This window comes from Mauremys mutica, chromosome 1, assembly GCF_020497125.1.
Source record: "Mauremys mutica isolate MM-2020 ecotype Southern chromosome 1, ASM2049712v1, whole genome shotgun sequence".
In the NCBI taxonomy this organism is placed as follows: domain Eukaryota; kingdom Metazoa; phylum Chordata; order Testudines; family Geoemydidae; genus Mauremys; species Mauremys mutica.
This window is the reverse complement of record NC_059072.1, coordinates 233,694,620-233,714,606: the sequence shown is the minus strand read 5'-3', so window position 1 is coordinate 233,714,606 and position 19,987 is coordinate 233,694,620. Positions and strand designations below refer to the sequence as shown.

Sequence of the window (19,987 nt, the reverse complement as noted above, 5' to 3'; positions counted from 1 at the left end):
TTCTTATTACACTCTTGCACTTAATTTGGCAGTGTTTATGCTCCTTTCTATTTGCCTCACTAGGATTTGACTTCCACTTTTTAAAGGAAGTCTTTTTATCTCTCACTGCTTCTTTTACATGGTTGTTAAGCCACGGTGGCTCTTTTTTAGTTCTTTTACTGTGTTTCTTAATTTGGGGTATACATTGAAGTTAGGCCTCTATTATGGTGTCTTTAAAAAGTGCCCATGCAGCTTGCAGGGATTTCACTTTAGTCACTGTACCTTTTAACTTTTGTTTAACTAACCCCCTCATTTTTGCATAGTTCCCCCTTTTGAAATTAAATGCCACAGTGTTGGGCTGTTGAGATGTTCTTCCCACCACAGGGATGTTAAATGTTATTATATTATGGTCACTATTTGCAAGCAGTACTCCTTCGTAGGCAGTCAATTCCCATTTTGTATGTGTGCAACTGATTGTTCCTTCCTAAGTGGAGTACTTTGCATTTGTTCTCCTTGAATTTCATCTTATTTACTTCAGACCATTTCTCCAGTTTGTCCAGATCATTTTGAATTTTAATCCTATCCTCCAAAGTACTTGCAACCCCTCCCAGCTTGGTATCACCTGCAAACTTTATAAGTGTACTCTCTATGCCATTATCTAAATCATAGATTGAACAGAACTGGACCCAGAAATGATCATTGCAGGACCCCACTCAATATGCCCTTCCTGCTTGACTGTGAACCACTGATAACTACTCCCTAGGAACCATTTCCATCCAATTATGCACCCACCTTCTAGTAGCTCCATCTAGGTGCATTTCCCTAGTTTGTTTATGAGATGGTCATGTGAGACAGTGTCAAAAGCCTTATTAAAGTCAAGATATACCATATCTACCACTTCCCCCCATATCCATCAGGTTTGTTACCCTGTCAAAGAAAGCTATTAGGTTGGTTTGACACAATTTGTTCTTCACAGATCCATGCTGAATGTTACTTATCACCCTGTTATCTTCTAGGTATTCGCAAATTGATTGCTTAATTATTTGCTTCATTCCCTTTCCGGGTACTGAAGTGGAGCTGACTGGTCTGTAATTCCCCGGGTTGTCCTTATTTCTCTTTTTATAGATTGGCACTAAATTTGCCCTTTTCTAGTCCTTTGGAATCTCTCTTCCATGACTTTTCTATGATAATGCCAATGGCTCCTTGAGTATTCTAGGACATATGTCATCAATTAGTGGTGACTTGAAGATAGTTGACTTGTCTAAATAATTTTTAACTTGTTCTTTCCCTATTTTAGCCTCTGATCCTACCTCATTTTCACTGGTATTCACTATTTTAGATGTCCAATTGCTACTAACCTTTTTGATTAAAACAAAAATAAAAAAGTCATTTAGCACTTCTGCCACTTCCACATTTTCTGTTATTGTTCCCTCCCACGGCATTAAATAATGGACCTATGATGTCCTTGGTCTTTCTCTTGCTTCTAATGTATTTGTAGAATGTTTGTTGAATGTTTTCTTGTTAACCTTTATGTCTCTAGCTAGTTTAATCTCATTTTTGTGCTTTGGCCTTTTTAATTTTGTCCCTACATACTTGGGTTATTTGTCTCTATTCATTCTTTGTAATTTGAATTTCTACCTTTTGTAGGGCTCATTTTTTAGTTTCAGATCATTGAAGGTCTCCTGGTTAAGCCAGGATGGTCTCTTGGCATACTTCCTGTCTTTCCTACTCAGTGGGATAGTTTGCTCTTGTGCCCTTTGAAAAACTGCCAACTCTCTTGAACTGTTTTTCCCCTTAGACTGCTTTCCATGGGATCTTGCCTACCAATTCCATTATCTTTATTGTGCTCTTTTCTCTCCTATCATTCCTTAGAATCATGATCACATGGCAGAATGCAGTTCCACAGTATTACCTCCTATTCTGAGTCCTGTTTTGCCACAAGATGTACACCTGTTCAGAGAACCCACTAACTTATTCATTGCCAAGTACTGAATAACTAAGTAAATGTAAACAATGTTTCCTCTCTTTCATTATACCCCTATCTCCTAGGCTACACCCATTAGTCATCATTTTGCCTTTAAAAATATGAATTCTAAAAGATTATCCTTTCTGTTTACAGAGCTGGATCTCTACTAATTCCAGATAGCAGTGGAAGCGAAAAATTAACATGATTTTTATGTCACACAAGAAGAGGACCAGATTGTAAATAATAATCTCCTTTCCCAGGCCTACAAAGTTGACATTCACTCCTAGGAAATTTGCCCTCTGCAAAATTACAAATGTTCAACATACAGGAAAATCAGTCTGGTTTTTAAGCTATCGTGGATGCTCATTGATTTTTTCCTCATAGGAAGCTTACTAAACCAAATACATTTTAAATGCATTTCAGAACACAAGTTAATCACAGAAATAGTCCATAGCCAGATAGTGAATGATGTTTTAATAAGTTAAATTTAAAATAAGTATTTCATAGATCTAGCCCTCCTTAACCTTTAGCATGCTGCTATAGACTGCAAGAAAAAAATGTATCCGTTTACTTTTTAAAAGTTGAATATTTCTTTCTCTGAATTACATTTCCAGATTTAAAAATAACATCAATACTGGGCCTGATGCAAGCTTTACTAATATCAACAATATTCCCATTGAAAATGTATTTTTGTATCAGGTCTGTAGGTCAGACTATCTAAAATAAAACAAAAATTGTTTTTGAAGGGCATGACAGTAACAAGTATTATTTTAAGAATGTTTAGGCAGCCACAAGCAAAATGTAGCAGGATGGAAGTACCTTGCCAACTTTTATTCCTCAAGAAATCCACTATTTCCTTATCTTTCTGTATAGTTAAGTTACACTTAAGACATGATCAGACAAAAGTATTTCACATTTAAAGGGACACTGTCCAAACTTAAAGGTCCCAAATTTGATCAGTCAAAATTGCAGGATTATAAGGAGCAAATTCAGCCTTGTGGAAAGTGGGCAAACCTCCCATTGAAATCAGAGTGACCCATATCACAGAACTAGATTCTGCCTTAAAGCTTTAATACTGTCTCAGATCCATAATTTGGTTTTCTAACATTTTGAATGATTTGTGCTTTTGATGTGCTACCATCAGTCTCCAATCTAAACTGTTGATCCACTCAGATTCTGTCCTTCAAAAGGATTAGCATATCTGTACGTCTCCTGAGTCTATGACCATGAATCTCAACAAGAGGATTAGACTAAATATAAGACTAGATAGCCAAACCAACACTGAATTCTATATGTTACAAACAATCTAGTGAAAAGAGGATTTGGATTTTCAAAAAGCCTTTGAGAAAGTTCCTCTAGAAAGGCGGAAACTAGGTAGTCATAGGGTGAGAGGTAACATTCTATCTGGAATTAGAAACTGGTGAAGAAACAGAAGACAAACAGTCTGGATAAATGATAAGGTTGTCTAAATGGAAGAAAGTTACCACTGGGGTGCCCCAAAGATACCTGCTAGGATTAGCATTTTTTAACATAATTAGTGATCTTGAAGAGGATTTAAATATTAAAATGGCTAAACTGGCAGCTGACACACCTTTATTTGGTAGTCTAAAGAGAAAGCTGAGAAACACCTAACAAAGCTAGATGAGTAGGCAGTCTGTGCAGATGAAATTAAAGTGCAAGTGCATATTTACAGCAACAATTTGAGCTTTTCAGAGAGATCACTGAATTTGAAGTTAACTATAATCATTCAAGTAAGAGATCTAGATGTCAAAAACTAGTCAGAAAAGAATACAAGATGTAAGACCATATTAAGAAGCAGTTAAAGAATGAACAAAAACATCATAATACTATTATCTATATCAGCAGCAGTTCTTAAACTATGGGGTGGACCTCCCAAGGGAGGCACGGGAATGTGTCAAGGGAGGCACAAGCTGTGTGGATTTTTTTTAAGAGCTCTAGTTGTCAGCCCTGAGTGGCTGAAGCTCATGCAGAAGGGACACACATACCCAGGAGGCAGGAATAAAGGGGAAACCTGGAGTCCCACCACACTGAGGCAAAAAAAAACGGAGCCCGGCTGCCAGGCCTCTCCTTTCCTGCCCCAATAAGCTTCTTTCACAGACTAGACTCCTTCCTAGTCTAGGTCCAACCCTTTTCCCGGTACAGTCCTTGTTAGTTCTAGCTCAGGTAACTCAGGGATTTCTCATGACTAGCTCCCTCCTTTGTTCTCTTCCACCCCCTCTTATAGCTTTGGCACCAGGCAGGAATCTGGGTCCCCACCCCTCCTTCTAAATGGAAAAGCACCAGGTTTAAATGGATTGCAGTACCAGGTGACATGGTGACATGTCCTGTGAGACCCCCTATTCTCCATTCTTCCAAGGCTGGCTGGCAGGTACCATAAGATTTGCAAGTAAACAGAGCCATTTAGAGGTGATTAAGTCTGAAGCATTCTTAATGGCTTGACATGTTTACATTAGTAATACAAGTTTATATCTTATTCTCCTAACTCCAGGCATAGAAACAATACATACAAACAAATGGGATGAACACACTCAGTAGATCATAAGCTTTGTAATGATACCTTACAAGAGACCTTTTACATAAAGCATATTCCAGTTACATCATACTCACACTTATAAACAGTTTTATAAAGTATATGAAATGCAATATCACAGCAAAATTGGAGACTTTTTTTTTAAATGTGCCTTATTTCGTCTGTCAAAAACTGTAGATCTCCTAAATTCATTTGTTGACAGGAGAATGGTACATTTAGAATGATGAGAATATTCTCTCACCACAGTATAATTATTGTTTACTGAATATAACAAATGTTTACACTAAGTGGCTTGATTATTCCTCATTAGAACTATACATTATATATTCTCCTCCTTGAAAATACAAATATTCTCAGATATTATATTTAAGGTAAACTGCAGAAGCAAGTAAGCCAGGAATCTGGCCTAACATATTTATGTGGCTTGCAGAAGCATGTGGGCATATAAGAAGTACATACATGTATGGAACTGTCTTCTCTGCTACATGCCTTTAATTTTCAGTACACTGCCTAAATACAAGGATCTAAGGATTTAGCCCTTAGAAGAACATGATTCTTTCAAATTTTGGTAGAAGAGAATAGAGCAAGACATTTGGAGAAAAACTGAGGTGGTTTGTCTAAAACTAACTCCTTAACAAGCCAACTCCTTACCTCTGGCAGATCATATCACCCAAGAAGCTATTTATAATAATCACAGGCTCGGATCCACAAAAGGATTTAGGCATTGGAATGCTGAGCATTGCAACGCCTAACTTTTAGACACCTAGAAAATCACAGGAACAATGTGATTCACAAAGCCTGAGTTAGAGCCCTCAGCTCCCTATACAACAAATGGTGAAAGAGAGGCACCTAAGAAAGCAATCCACAAAAGACAGCCCACTAGGCAAGGGAGATGTGTAAACTCACCAATGGTAGATGCTGACAAAAAAGGTGTGTTCCAAACCTCACCCCTCTCAGAGAGTTAGTTGTCTAAGTCTGGGCTGCAGGGAGGTGCCTGTCTCAACTATGAATTCATAGCCAGCAACCCCTCTTCTCAAGTCAGACAGTTCAGGTGCCTAAGGCGTTTCTTGTACAAATGACTTAGGCATAGGCCTTACTCCAGGCAAAATGGCCAAGGAAGATGGTGCTGCTGCTACTGCCCACCTTATTACTTTTACCTCAGTGGTTAGAGCACTCACCAGGAATGTGGGAGAATCAGGTTCAATTCCCCTCTCATGGGCAAAAGAATTTGAAGTGAGATCTCCCACCTCTTGCAGAGTGTTCTAATCACTGGGCTACAGGATATTCTGATGTGGGGTACCCTCAATCTCTCCTGTTGAAGCTGTTCCACTTCAGATAAATACTTAATGCGTCATTGGGCCAGAGAGAGAGACAGAGATACAGAGGTAGGGACAGTATGAGAATGACTCTGGTAAGGGCACCTTACTGACAGATGAGAGACCCAAGGCCAAGGGCCCCTGCCCCAAGAACTCTTTGTCAATCCAGGGTCAAAGGTAAGAGAGAATCATAGAAATGTAGGGTTGGAAGGGACCGCAAAAGGTCACCAAATTCAGCTGCCTGTGCAGAGGTGGGATCAAATAAAACTAGACCATCCCTGATAGGGATTTGTCTAACCTGTTCTTTAAAATCTCCAGTGGTGGAGATTCCACAAACTCCCCTGGAAGCCTGTTCTTCCTTCTTTACCAAGTTAGCAAGTTTTTCCTAATACCTAACCTAAATCTCCCTTGCTGCAGATTAATCACATTACTTCTTGTCCTACCTTTAGTGCACATGGAGAACAACTGATCACAGTTCTCTTCATAACAGCCCTTAACATATATTACTCCTGGGGGAACTCTGCATCACTGCACGTGTGCAGAATTCATGGCCCCTGCAGATTTCTTTGCTTACCCACAGAAAAATGACTTCTGATAGAGAAGCAAAGGGAAGCCTCAAGAGCTGTCATGTGCCCACTCCCTGGCAGTGCAGACTGCTCAGTTTGGGCACCAAGAACAGCTGGTAGAGATGTAAATCACTGCCTGGGGGGAGGAATTGGTAGTTGTGTGTGAGAGAGACACTCTGTCCCTCTCGTTCATTATTGCAGCACGCTCGACGTGTAGAGGAAGGGCTTTGGGGTATTTCTGAAAACATAGGCATGGGGCAGGCTCTGTTCCCTCAGGCTGAGGGGAATGTAGCAGCCTGTCTGCTTAGTGAATTGTTCCCATTGTTCTTAGTGAATTGCCCCAGGAGTATAAAACAGGTGTAAAAATTTTAAGGCTCCTTTACATTGCCAGAGTGGTGTAAAGGAGCTTTATTGTAAAGGACAGTATGGCCTTAGAAATGATTATGATACTTTAGTGATTAGAACTGGTCTTAATTTTTGGACAGAAAAAATTTCCTATCAAAATGTGCTCCATTTGATTGAGACTGACCATTTTGGAAATGGTCAATAGCCAGTATAAATTGTGAGTTTGAGTCCCCAGCCCTCACTTGCTCTTCAGTTGCCTGTGATGATTATTTTGACCCCCAAAAAAATGCAGGATTTTAAAATGTGCGCAGAATTTTAAAAATTTTTGCACAGAATTCCCCAGGAGTAATATATGAAGACTCTTATCAGGTCCACCCTCAGTCTTCTTTTCTCAAGACTAAACAAGTTTTAAACCTTTCCTCATAGGTCAAGTTTTCTAAACCTTTTATCTATTTTGTTGCTCTCCTCTGGACTCCCTCCAAATTGTTCACATCTTTCTTAAAATGTGGTGCCCATAACTGGACATAGTACTCTAGCTGAGGCCCCATCAGTGCTGAGTAGATTGAGACCAAAACCCCATGTCTTACATAATGCATCCTGTTAATACACCCCAGAATGACATTAGCCTTTTTCACAAGAGTATCACACCCTAACTGACATACTTTGCACTTATTTTTATTGAATTTCACCATGTTGATTTCAGACCAATTCTCCAATTTGGCAAGGTTGTTTTGAATTCTAATCCTGTTCTCCACAGTGCTTGCCAACCCCTCCCAGTTTGGTGTCATCTGCAAATTTTATACACATACTCTCCATTTCATTATCCAAGTCATTACTGAAAATATTGACTAGTACTGGATCCAGGATTGACCCCTGTGGGATCCTACTAAATACAGTCTCACCGTTTGACATGAACCATTGATAACTACTCTTTGAGTACAGCCTTTAAACCAGTTTTGCACCCACCTTATAGTACTTTTGTCAAAACCATATTTCCCTAGTTTGCTTGGTTTCCCTAGTTTGCTCACTGAAGATTGTGAGGTGCTCATACACATCAGTGAGTATGGGGACCACAGGATAGAACTTGCTAATGTGTATGAAAACTAAAAAATTGCCTTGTCTTACCAAGGGTTTTTACCACACATTAGCTAAAATATGGTTAGAACACACCTTCTTCCTAGTGAAGGTGCACCCTTAAATAGATGTGTGGGGCTGCATCATAGGAGTACCTCAGGTGTTAGACACCCCTCAGAGGTAGTTAAATACTATCATTTCCATGGAGAAAGTGAGGCAGTGAAGTTAAACAAAACAGAGCATTTCAATGTCCTGTCAAAACTAGAGGTGATTTAAAGAATGATGAAAATGGCGATAATTCCATTTTCTTCATGAAAAATATAGTCAAAATTTTGAAAATTTGAAAAATATTGACTAGCTCTGGGAAGGACAATGGGGAAAAGAATCGCCTGGAATTATAGAAATAATCCTTACCCTTCAGTGATTTCTTCATTGTTCAGATGACTTGATGTTTCTGCTATCACATCCTAAATGATGTGTTTTTAGCACCCTCCACTCTACAGAGCAGGGCAGCCCCCAGGAGTCATGTGTCATTCAGCAGCAGCACCACCCTCTGCTGTGCTCCAGAGCTATCTGGCTGGCCCCCAATTACTGAGTGACTGCAATTGAGGGGATGAGGAAAAGCAGAAGATCTTCTCAAGACAGGCACTGCACAGTACTTAATTTGTCCCAGGCCTCTAGTTTGGCAGTTCATAGCCCTGGCACTTCTGGCTTGCTGCATCAGTTATGAAAGTAAAACAATTGCTTGAGGCCCAGCACCTCTTTCATTACAAATTAAGCACTGGCACTGCCTATTCTTCATGTGATCTTTAGTGAGACAATACAGAACTTTACTCTTGCTGTTGTGCAGAGTTAATGTTTGGGTCACTTCAAAGGCTGAGTCAGATAATGAGATAATGTGACATCCTCTGCAGTGAAAGAACTTCAGCAAATGCTACTTTAGAGATGGAAGCGGAGGGTAGTTCTCATCACTGAATAATGTCCCCTAGGTCTGTATGACCTTGTGGTCTATTATGCATATCAAACAGTGAATGCACCCTATGAAACAGTCCTTCCTTCTTTCATTAAAAGACAATGGGAAGCTTAACTTTTATAAATGAGATCATTTTCTTCTAAACATTACAGTCGTTTCATATCTAAAGGGAGTTTAATCCTCTGTAATTTAGATTAATTTCATCGTGCTTTACCAGGTTAGGGTTAAAACTCCAAGATTTGCAATTGATTACAAAAAAAAGCGCAGCCCCTTATTAAGTCCTAACTGAGTAATTTGCAGCTTATTTCACCCTAGTTAATTAAAATGTAATCAGTATTGTTTGGCAATGTGCATTCTGTCAGCAGTTTTACTTCGGAAAAGAAATCATGCCAAGAAAAAACAAAAAAAGCCTTTCACTAGGAATTGGCTTGATCTAAACTGGCGCCTTAGCCACTGAAACTCTAAAACAAATAAGTTACAACCAACTGACAGTGCAATAAAAAATACTAAGGCCACTCCAAGATAGAGAACTGTTTTTCATGTTTTTCCTGCTTTCGAGACATTTTCTGAGACGAAGACATTTTCATAGCAAGCACTTTGCTGTTTCAAAATCCAGGACACCTTCAGGTAAAACCTTGGGATTGCACGTGCTCTTTGCCACACAAGCAAATATACAGGTTTAAATACTTTCCCCTTGCCCTTTCTTTCTCATATGGATGGTCATTATAGTACCCCAAGCTCTCCACCCCCATTTTAAGAGGGGCTATTTTGCATTCCCAGGCTTTTTATTCTTAAATTCAGCTACAGGTACTACTAGGAAGCTCCTGTTGCAATCGAAACATTTGGGTTTTATTTTCCAATTGAATTTAAAATATGTATCGGTGATCCGGTTTTTAAAAAGCCCAACATTTCATGTGAACTCCTTTGCTCTGGATAAACAAAGCGGTTTTAGGCAACTATTTCCCTAGCAGTTTTTGTTTGTTTCAATGCACTCTAAAAGCACAGAGCAGAGAAACACAATCACTTCCCTCTCACCTTTTCCCCATCCCTGTTTTGGGACATATCTCTACAATGCTAATGAGTCCCTCTGTTCAAATAGATGGGAGGCCAGTTTATTAAGGGGAGATAGGGCTGTTGTTATGTGCAATTTAAAGTGTTTTCACCATTTCCTTCTGGTCGATGCAGTTCAGTCTTTTCATCACCACGGAACAGGTGGGGAGGTCGGAACGGGAGAGGTAGTCTAGAGGGAAGGTGTGGACATAACGAGTTGGATACACGATTTCCTAAGATCTCGTCCGCGATGTTCTATATGCTTTTTGACCCACCAATTTAGGTGTGGTTCATTTTGCTCCAGACAGGTCTCGACCTCATGCACCTCGACCTATATCCCAATGTCGTGTCCCATTCCTCCCCCATCATCATCATCATCTTCTTCATCACCACATAGACATTTGTCCCTCATAGCCTGTCGCATCGTTTGTAGTTCTGTTATAACCACCAACTCCCCAACCTCTTTTATTCTGGAAGATCGGAACAGACGCTACAAACTCTTGGCCATCACCCTTTAGAAAACATCCTCTTATGTTCAAGTAGAACATAAGAGAAATCCAGCTACAATGCTACAATGAACCGTAATAAACACTTGCTTCTTAACAGCAGAACAACCAAAACTCAGATCATCTGCCCCTCAGACTTTCTTCAGTATTTAATCCCCACACACACACCCGCAAGGCACCAGTGTCTTGTCCTATTTAGTTTTCACACCGCTCTTAAATCTCCTAAAAACCAGAGACGTGTGCGCTCAGCGAACCATGCCAGGATATCGCCTGCCGCCCGGGCATGAATTCAGGAGCCCTCGGAGGCTCTCGGCTGCAAGTCCTGTGTTGTTAAAGTATCTATCAGGGACAGAAGTGCAAAGCAAACTGGGCACCTATGAGCGGGAAGAGAGCTGCCCTGTCTGCATAAGTCACCTTCCCTTGGCACAAACTGCCCGCTTCAGTGAACTAACCCTGCCAACAATGCCTGCACAAACAACCCCGGTTCCAGCAAGGCGAGGACATTTACAAATGCAATTAATGGTCAATGGGAGCATTTAGCTAAACACGCAGCAAGCACAGCGATCTGCCCCGTCAAGACCCGGTGCCAGGATAAAAGTCTTGTTTGCACAGCGTGAGGACGGGTCCGGAATACCACTCACTCTAGTTCTGGTCTCCCTGGGCGTTCCTTGTGTTGGCGTTAAGGGTTTCCACCTGCCCGACCTCTGGGGCGAGCGCAGAGACGTGGTGGGGAAAATGTACATCCTGTGACATAAGCAGCCCCTTTTGGAAACTCCTGCCCGAGAAGTTTGCAAAGACGAGGCGATGAAGTCCAAGCCGTCCCATATACACTCACTAGCACCCCATCCCGCCCCCCACAGCACCCCACCCTGAACGTGCACTCTCCAGACCTGGGCAACTCTGCCCAGCAGCGTCACCGTGCCGAGGGCTTGCACGCGTGGAGAGCGCGTGGCGAGGGGGCAAGGTGCGGGTGCGGGGTCTCTCTTTCCCTATTGCGCTGTTACCGTACCTGGAAATGCTTGAAGAAGGCAGATATGCGAGTGATCTGCAGGCTCAGGCACCTGGAGGTGCATCTGGCTCTGTAGACACTGACAGCGGAGAAAGACTCGTCCTGCTTGCGAGCAGCAGCAACCCCGGCAGCTGCAGCCAGGCAGCCCCAGGAAGCCGTAATCCAAAGGAAAAGGGTCAGAGCCACGGCGGGATCCTTTAGCACCATCGCTGTGCGGTGGGTGGGTGCTGAGGAGAGGAAGGGGTGCCGCAGAGAGCAAGAGACGCCCGGATAAGCTCCCGTGCACCGATCTGGTGCTGGACTGGACTGGGGGGGAAACCTCCGCGCTGCAGAAACTAAACAAGAAAGTTCAATCATTCAACTCTCTTCACCCCCCTTCCTCCCCTCCGACCTCCCCTCTCTAGCACACACCCCTCCCCTTACTCCCAGGAGGGGGTGGGGTGAGGGTGACAGCAGGCTGTGCCATTGGCTGCAAGAAACGGGAGTGACAGCAGAGCCGGGCTGCCTGACCGCAGGCAGGGGACAGAGAATGCGGGGGAGCTGGTGAACTTCTCCGAGGTCCCCTGGACATATACTGTATACACCCTGGGCTGCTGTAACACACTGGCACACAGACCCTGCACAGTAACCTCCACTTCCCTTTACATGACTAGCACTCAGCCCTGCCTACACGGACCCTCAGCTGTTCCTACATAGACACCCCAAACACAGACACCCCTAGCGCACATACAGACTCAGGCATTCCTAAACACACACACACACACACACACACACACAGACGGCTTGACGATGCCAGGTGCTGAGCCCTGTTAGCTCCCACGGACATCACAGGGAATTGAAGACACGTAGCAACGTGCCGGATCTGGCCCTTAAACAGGTACACCTACGTGTCCTCGGATACAAACATGCCCTAATGCACCTAGGCAAACACAAACACAGACATCCAGAGCCCGACTAAGGTATATAGACCTAAATAGACACACCCAGTATGCACACAGACACTCACATCTTGCATACCCTGGGGTCTGTTGATTTTTCACAGTCAAAACTCATATTTACTTTGTTCTGTTGTTAATAGTATTGCTGTGTCCATATGCCTTAGTTTTACTTACCAACTCAGATATTTTCATTCATAAATGTAAATAAATTTGAGAAATTCAGCTAATGGACAATTCCTCTAAGTCTTCTCTTTGTTAAGGTCTAAAAAAGTGTAGTGAAATTGAAGCTTGGGGTTTACTGAAGACTGGGAGTTTTCCCATAGTAAAATCCCAAGTCAGTGCTAAACATTTGTTCCAGGCTGGAGCTTGCATAAAATCTCAGCCTATAAAATCTCATCCTAGTGTGTTATTTAAAACTTATTTTTATAAGTCATTAGTCCAGTACCTATAGGTAATAACTAAAAAATTAAAATGATTAACATCTTGCACTTTTTAAAATAAAATAGCTAACATACACATACAACAACTACTCGCTCTTTTTTTTGTTTAGTTTGTGCATTTACAGTGCATGCACATACTACAAAGTACATACATTACATTATGCATTAATTTTAAAATACTGTATGTAAACGCCTATTGCTGCAATAAATCATATGAATAGAAGGAGCAAATGTATTCTTTCCTAACTGTAGTCTGTGGATTAAATCTCCCAAACTAGGTGATCCCAAGCTTGTATCACTTGACAGAGCTGAGATTTGGGGCCATTACAGGAGGTGTAAATATGTCTGCTGTCAAAATAATTTATAGATTATTATGTCAATGATCTACAGGCTGTTGGAGTTTCTTTTGCTGAATATATTTTAAAATGCAGCTAAATACACACTGGAAAAATCTCCTTCAATCAAATCAATATATAACAAGGGCTGTGAATGATCTCACTTATACATTATACTCGTTTTACACCAGTGTAACACTGCTCTCCTCACCCCTAGATTGACACCAGGGTAATGTAAGCAAGAAACCCAGGGAGGTTATTCTCCCCTGAACACATGTGGGCAACTTCCATTGTCCACAGCAGGCAATACACAAGTATATCAAGGGAGAATCAAACCCTAAATACTGTTGTTAAGCCTATGAACCAAGGACATTGTTAAGCCTAAAGCAAGGACATTCATATCTAATGTTATAACTTCGTGCTGAGCATGATGTAAGAAATTGAATAAAAGAAAATAGAGCTTGGACTAGGTGTTACAATCCACAGGAATTTGGTAACATTGACACGAGTTTCAGTCAGTCACTTGCAATAGGTAGCTATAATAGTGATGGAGAAAAGTCTTCACTTTTAATTTCTTTTACTGGCTTGAAGTACTTCTGGATCAAATTCTGCCCTTGGGTCACTGGCAGAAATCTGGGGTGACTCGATAGAAGTCCATGGGCCAGATTCACCCTGTGGGTGGCTGAGGAATAGCAATTACAAATTTCATCTTCCTGTGCCTGAGGGAGCTGCTGTGGCAGAGGGGGACTGGTCTGATGGCAGTGCTACCACAACCTACTGAAAGGGGTTCTGCAAGGGAGGGCAAGTTTAAAAACAAATCAGTGCAGTGTGCCATTGGGGTATATCTACACGGCAATAAAAAACCTGGGGCACCAAGTCTCAGCGCTAGGGTCAATTCTAGTAGACTTCCTATCACTGGAGGCTAAAAGCCTGGAATCTACTAGCAACAGTTGGTGGAATCCACTGAATCAACATGCATGATGGTATCTGGCCCAATCTGGCACCCCAACAGTAGTAAAAAAATCACCCTCATTATAGAAATCATGGTGTAGCCCTAGCAAGGCTGCTAAAGTCTGGAGCTACAGACTTACTAGTCAGAGGTGGCCTATCCAATTCAGGAAATGTCTCTTTCTGACCCATTTAGTCTGTTTTAGGCTTGGCTAAGAATTCTGCAATTCCTCCGTGACACCCCAAGTCTAGAAGAGAACAGACAATTGACAAAACCCATTACTCTTCACTGATTAATTATGTTTACAAGCATACCAAATGCTTTCAAATTTTGCCATAATTTTATTAAATAATAATGCCTGTCTGAAAAAATCTGCAGCCATCTTTAATAATTTTATTTGGTGCTCAAATACGACAGGTATGGAGGTCAGACAGATTTATTTCCAGTGTTAGCGGTATTATATTAAAACTAAAATAACTACATTAAAGTCCTGCTGGTTTTTTGGTTTTATGAAGATTGGTAGCAAAAGGCACAGAGTCCTTAATCGTTAAAAAGTTTGTGAATACAGTTTATTCAGTTGCTTGTGTTGGAAAGGTCACAGTTACAGAGATCATCAGGGTAGTCTCTGGATTCCTTTTAAGTGAGGCTGAGCTGGTTAGCACACAAAAGAATGGCTGTTCAATGCCACTAAAACCAAATTCGCACAGGACATGTTTCCCTTACAAGGAGATCAAGAAACTAAAGAAACTCAGACACTGTAATTCAAACACTTGGTAAACAAGGTTGGCAGTCAAAAACCTGTACGGACTAAATATATAGCTGATTGTTAGAGAGAGATTACATACACATATAAATGTAAATATATGAATGTGTGTGTCTGTGTGTTATAGGGAGAAAGTTTACTAAGTTTCTTCATGGAACACAAGATTTGGAAACTTCTGAAGTAAACAAGAGATTGTTTTAATTTATTAAACACACACAGCTTTCAGACATCCCATGGAATAAAATTAGTAATTTGTTAAAACAAACAAGATTTTCCTTTTGGGTGAATTTTTCTGCTGACTACTGCTAACCACTGTTAAATTTTTACTTTTAAAAATCCTTTTTCTTGTGAATTGTGTAACTTTGATGCAGTACACCTCTTTTCCTTTTCCACAATTCTAAAATATATTGATCTGTTTTTGTTTACTTGGTTTTTTTTGGTTTTGGTTTGCTTCTTTTGATTATTTTATTCTCAGAATTGTTGGGTTTCTTACCCCCCAATAAACTAAAAAAAGTCATCACGCCACATTAAAAACTCAAGCAAAAAATAATCCTTAAAAGCATAAAGCATTGACCTCATGCTACTATAAAAACACAATTAGTCCTTCTTCAGTGTTGTTCTGTGACATTTACAGCTGTCAATGTAAACACTAGCTCTCCAGAAGACCAGCTTCATGAAAGTCAGGGCTGTTTTTTAACAGGAGACAGCGCCACATACTGGTTATGTGAAGTGAGATCTGCAAGTGACTGATAAAACATATTGTACAGAATAAATCTGATTTTATGAGTCGCTTTTCATCAATTTTAAATAAATCTGAATGCCTCTTAAGTAATTATGTCTTACTATCTAGTAATACAGACATTAAATACCATGCCCAGTTGGGCAAATAAAGACGATATTGTTTACTTTAACAGTATTTGCTGTTTAAATATGGAGTACCAGAATTCACTGATTTGGTTTATTATTAAAGGCCCTGTTCCTGCAGTCTTTACTCAAGCAAAATTCCCATCAGCTTCAATGATGTCACAAATAGAATATTATGATTTAAAGTCAGATAAACAAAACACACTATAGAAGTTCTTAAAACAGCCCATTTACAACCATATTTCCCATATAATAAAAACATAGAGAAAGCAAAATAGAAAATATAATATATATAGTCAGTATCATCTCTAAACCAAATGTTTTCCATAGTTTTCCCTATAGTTGTCAAAAGATCTTTCTCAGATAAAAACAATTATTTATTTAATGTAATAATAAAACTGTCTATTTAATCTCCTTTTCAAAAGTGGCAAGCTGCTTATAATTGTTCTTAAGGAACTGATAATGAGTCAGCCCTTTTTTTCCTTTCCCTTTACCCCTTTTACCTCCAATAGTTGTTTGGAGTCCGTCTGTTTGAATCCTGTCTAACCTGACCCGCATATTTCCTTTACTGGGATGTCAGCATATTCATGTGGCATTCATGGTACATTAAAAACACAAGTCCAATAATTTAAAGTCAATGGTAAACTAGGCAGTTTTGTGTTTTGAAGAGTTAGGAAGAGAAAATGATACTGCCAAGAATGACTTGAGCAGATCACTGCAGACTATGTGGCTCTGGGAAGAAGGATTAAGGAGTTTGAGGCGCAAATAGTGTTCTCCCTGTGGAAGGAAAAGGCTGGGGTAGAGACCGCCAAATCGTGGAAGTCAACGAATGGCTATGCAGGTGGTGTCGGAGGGAAGGCTTTGGATTCTTTGACCACGGGATGGTGTTCCAAGAAGGAGAAGTGCTAGGCAGAGACGAGTTCCACCTAACGAAGAGAGGGAAGAGCATCTTCGCACGCAGGTTAGCTAACCTAGTGAGGAGGGCTTTAAACTAGGTTCACCGGGGGAAGGAGACCAAAGCCCTGAGGTAAGTGAGAAATTGGATACCAGGAGAAACCACGAGCATGAGCAGGGGAGGACTCTTGTCTCATACTGAGAAAGTGGGACAATCAGCGAGTTGTCTTATGTGCCTATACACAAATGCAAGAAGCCTGGGAAACAATCAGGGAGAACTGGAAGTCCTGGCACAGTCAAGGAACTATGATGTGATTGGAATAAGAGAGACTTGGTGGGATAACTCACATGACTGGAGTACTGTCATGGATGGATATAAACTGTTCAGGAAGGACAGGCAGGGCAGAAAAGTTGGGGGAGTTTCATAGTATGTAAGAGAGCAGAATGATTGCTCAGAGCTCTGGTATGAAACTGCAGAAAAACCTGAGAATCTCTGGATTAAGTTTAGAAGTGTGAGCAACAAGAGTGATGTCGTGGTGGGAGTCTGCTATAGTCCACCAGACCAGGGGGATGAGGTGGACGAGGTTTTCTTCTGGCAACTAACAGAAGTTACTAGATCACAGGCCCTGGTTCTCATGGGAGACTTCAATCACCCTGATATCTGCTGGGAGAGCAGTACAGCAGTGCACAGACAATCCAGGAAATTTTTGGAAAGTGTAGGGGACAATTTCCTGGTGTAAGTGCTGGAGGAACCAACTAGGGTCAGAGCTCTTCTTGACCTGCTGCTCACAAACAGGGAAGAATTAGTAGTGGAAGCAAAAGTTGATGGGAACCTGGGAGGCAGTGACCATGAGATGGTTGAGTTCAGGATCTTGACAAAAGGAAGAAAGGAGAGCAGCAGAATACGGACCCTGGACTTCAGAAAAACAGACTTTGACTCCCTCAGGGAACTGATGGGCAGGATCTCCTGGGAGAATAACATGATGGGGAAAGGAGTCCAGGAGAGCTGGCTGTATTTTAAAAAATCCTTATTGAGGTTGCAGGAACAAACCATCCCGATGTGTAGAAAGAATAGTAAATATAGCAGGTGACCAGCTCGGCTTAACAGTGAAATCCTTGTTGATCTTAAACACAAAAAAGAAGCTTACAAGAAGTGGAAGATTGGGCAAATGACCAGGGAGGAGTATAAAAATATTGCTCAGGCATGCAGGAGTGTAATCAGGAAGGCCAAATCACACTTGGAGTTGCACCTAGCAAGAGATGTTAAGAGTAACAAGAAGGATTTCTTCAGGTATGTTAGCAACAAGAATAAGGTCAAGGAAAGTGTGTGCCCCTTACTGAATGAGGGAGGCAACCCAGTGACAGAGGATGTGGAAAAAGCTCATGTACTCAATGCTTTTTTGCCTCTGTCTTCATGAACAAGGTCAGCTCCCAGACTACTGCACTGGGAAGCACAGCTTGGGGAGGAGGTGACCAGCCCTCTGTAGATAAAGAAGTGGTTCGGGACTATTAGGAAAAGCTGGATGAGCACAAGTCCATGGGGCCGGATACACTGCATCTGAGGGTGCTAAAGGAGTTGACGGATGTGATTGCAGAGTCATTAGCCATTATCTTTGAAAACTCATGGCAATCAGGGGAGGTTCTGGATGACTGGAAAAAGGCTAATGTAGTGCCCATCTTTAAAAAAGGGAAGAAGGCGGATCCGGGGAACTACAGGCCAGTCAGCCTCACCTCAGTCCCTGGAAAAATCATGGAACAGGTCCTCAAGGAATAAATTCTGAAGCACTTAGAGGAGAGGAAAGTGATCAGGAACAGTCAGCATGGATTCACCAAAGGCAAGTCATGCCTGACTAACCTAATTGCCTTCTATGATGAGATGACTGCTCTGTGGATAAGGGGAAAGCAGTGGATGTGTTATTCCTTGACTTTAGCAAAGCGTTTGTTACGATCTCCCCCAGTATTCTTGCCAGCAAGTTAAAGAAGTATGGGTTGGATGAATGGACTATAACGTGGATAGAAAGCTAGCTAGATCATCGGGCTCAACAGGTAGTGATCAATGGCTCCATGTCTAGTTGGTAGCCGGTATCAAGCAGAGTGCCCCAAGGGTCGGTCCTGGGGCCAGTTTTTTTCAATATCTTCATTAACGATCTGGAGGATGCCATGGACTGCACCCTTAGCAAGTTTGCAGATGACACTAAACTGGGAAGATTGGTAGAGATGTACTGCAGAGGAGGGATAGGATACAGAGGGACCTAGGCAAATTAGAGGATTGGGCCAAAAGAAATCTGATGAGGTTCAACAAGGACAAGTGCAGAGTCCTGCACTTAGGATGGAAGAATCCCATGCACTGCTACAGATTAGGGACCAAATGGCTAGGCAGCAGTTCTGCAGAAAAGGACCTAGGGGTTACAGCGGACGAGAAGCTGGATATGAGTCGACAGTGTGCCCTTGTTGCCAACAAGGCTGACGGCATTTTGGGCTGTACAAGTAGGGGCATTGCCAGCAGATCGAGGGATGTGATCATTCCCCTCTATTCAACATTGGATGAGGCCTCATCTGGAGTACTGTGTCCAGTTTTGGGTCCCCACACTACAAGAAGGATGTGGAAAAATTGGAAAGAGTCCAACGGAGGGCAACAAAAATGATTGGGGGCTGGAGCACATGACTTATGAGGAGAGGCTAAAGGAACTGGGATTGTTTAGTCTGCAGAAGAGAAGAATGAGGGAGGATTTGATAGCTACTTTCAACTACCTGAAAGGGGGTTCCAAAGAGGATGGATCTAGACTGTTCTCGGTGGTTCCATATGACAGAACAAGAAGTAATGGTCTCAAGTTGCAGTGGGGGAGGTTTAGATTGGATATTAGGAAAAACTTTTTCACTAGGAGGGTGGTGAAGCACTAGAATGGGTTACCTAGGAAGGTGGTAGAACCTCCTTCCTTAGAGGTTTTTAAGGTCAGGCTTGAGAAAGCCCTGGCTGGGATCATTTAGTTGGGAATTGGTCCTGCTTTGAGCAGGGGGTTGGACTAGATGACCTCCTGAGGTCCATTCCAACCCTGATATTCTATGATTCTAGGCCACCACAAAGGATAGAACTGTGTAAAAATACACTGAAGGACAAAGCAAGATGAAAATTTATTTGGGAAATATTTGTGGGTTTCGTAAGAGGCCTCACTTATCTGGGATATTGCCTTTATTCTGTTCCTGATTGTGATTTCCTACTAGTAGCAATGGTACTAAAGGCAAAAAAAGTAAACAAAAAAGCAATTGGTCCTTAAACAAGTTGGTCCTTAATTTACAATCTTTGTTCTGGGTAGAAAGTTGTGTCTATCTGGAGTTTCATTCCCCCAGGGAAGTTCAAAGCAGTTACCATGGAAAATGAAGTCACTTGGAAGGACAGGTCTATGAAATCACTTCTTTTTGCAATTCAAACTATGGGGTGTACAACTGAAGTTAAATTTCATAATGCAGA

The 19,987-nt window shown here is 41.6% G+C and overlaps 1 protein-coding gene across 1 annotated transcript in view; it reads right to left on the bottom strand.

Moving 5' to 3' along the window:
• Positions 1–11,542, bottom strand: part of ANOS1 (anosmin 1) — a 193,380-nt gene extending 181,838 nt beyond the window's left edge. Inside the window, exon 1 of the mRNA XM_045011751.1 lies at positions 11,336–11,542. Coding sequence (XP_044867686.1) covers positions 11,336–11,542 — 207 coding nt within the window. The remainder of the gene's footprint in view (positions 1–11,335) is intronic.
• Positions 11,543–19,987: the final 8,445 nt, after the last annotated feature.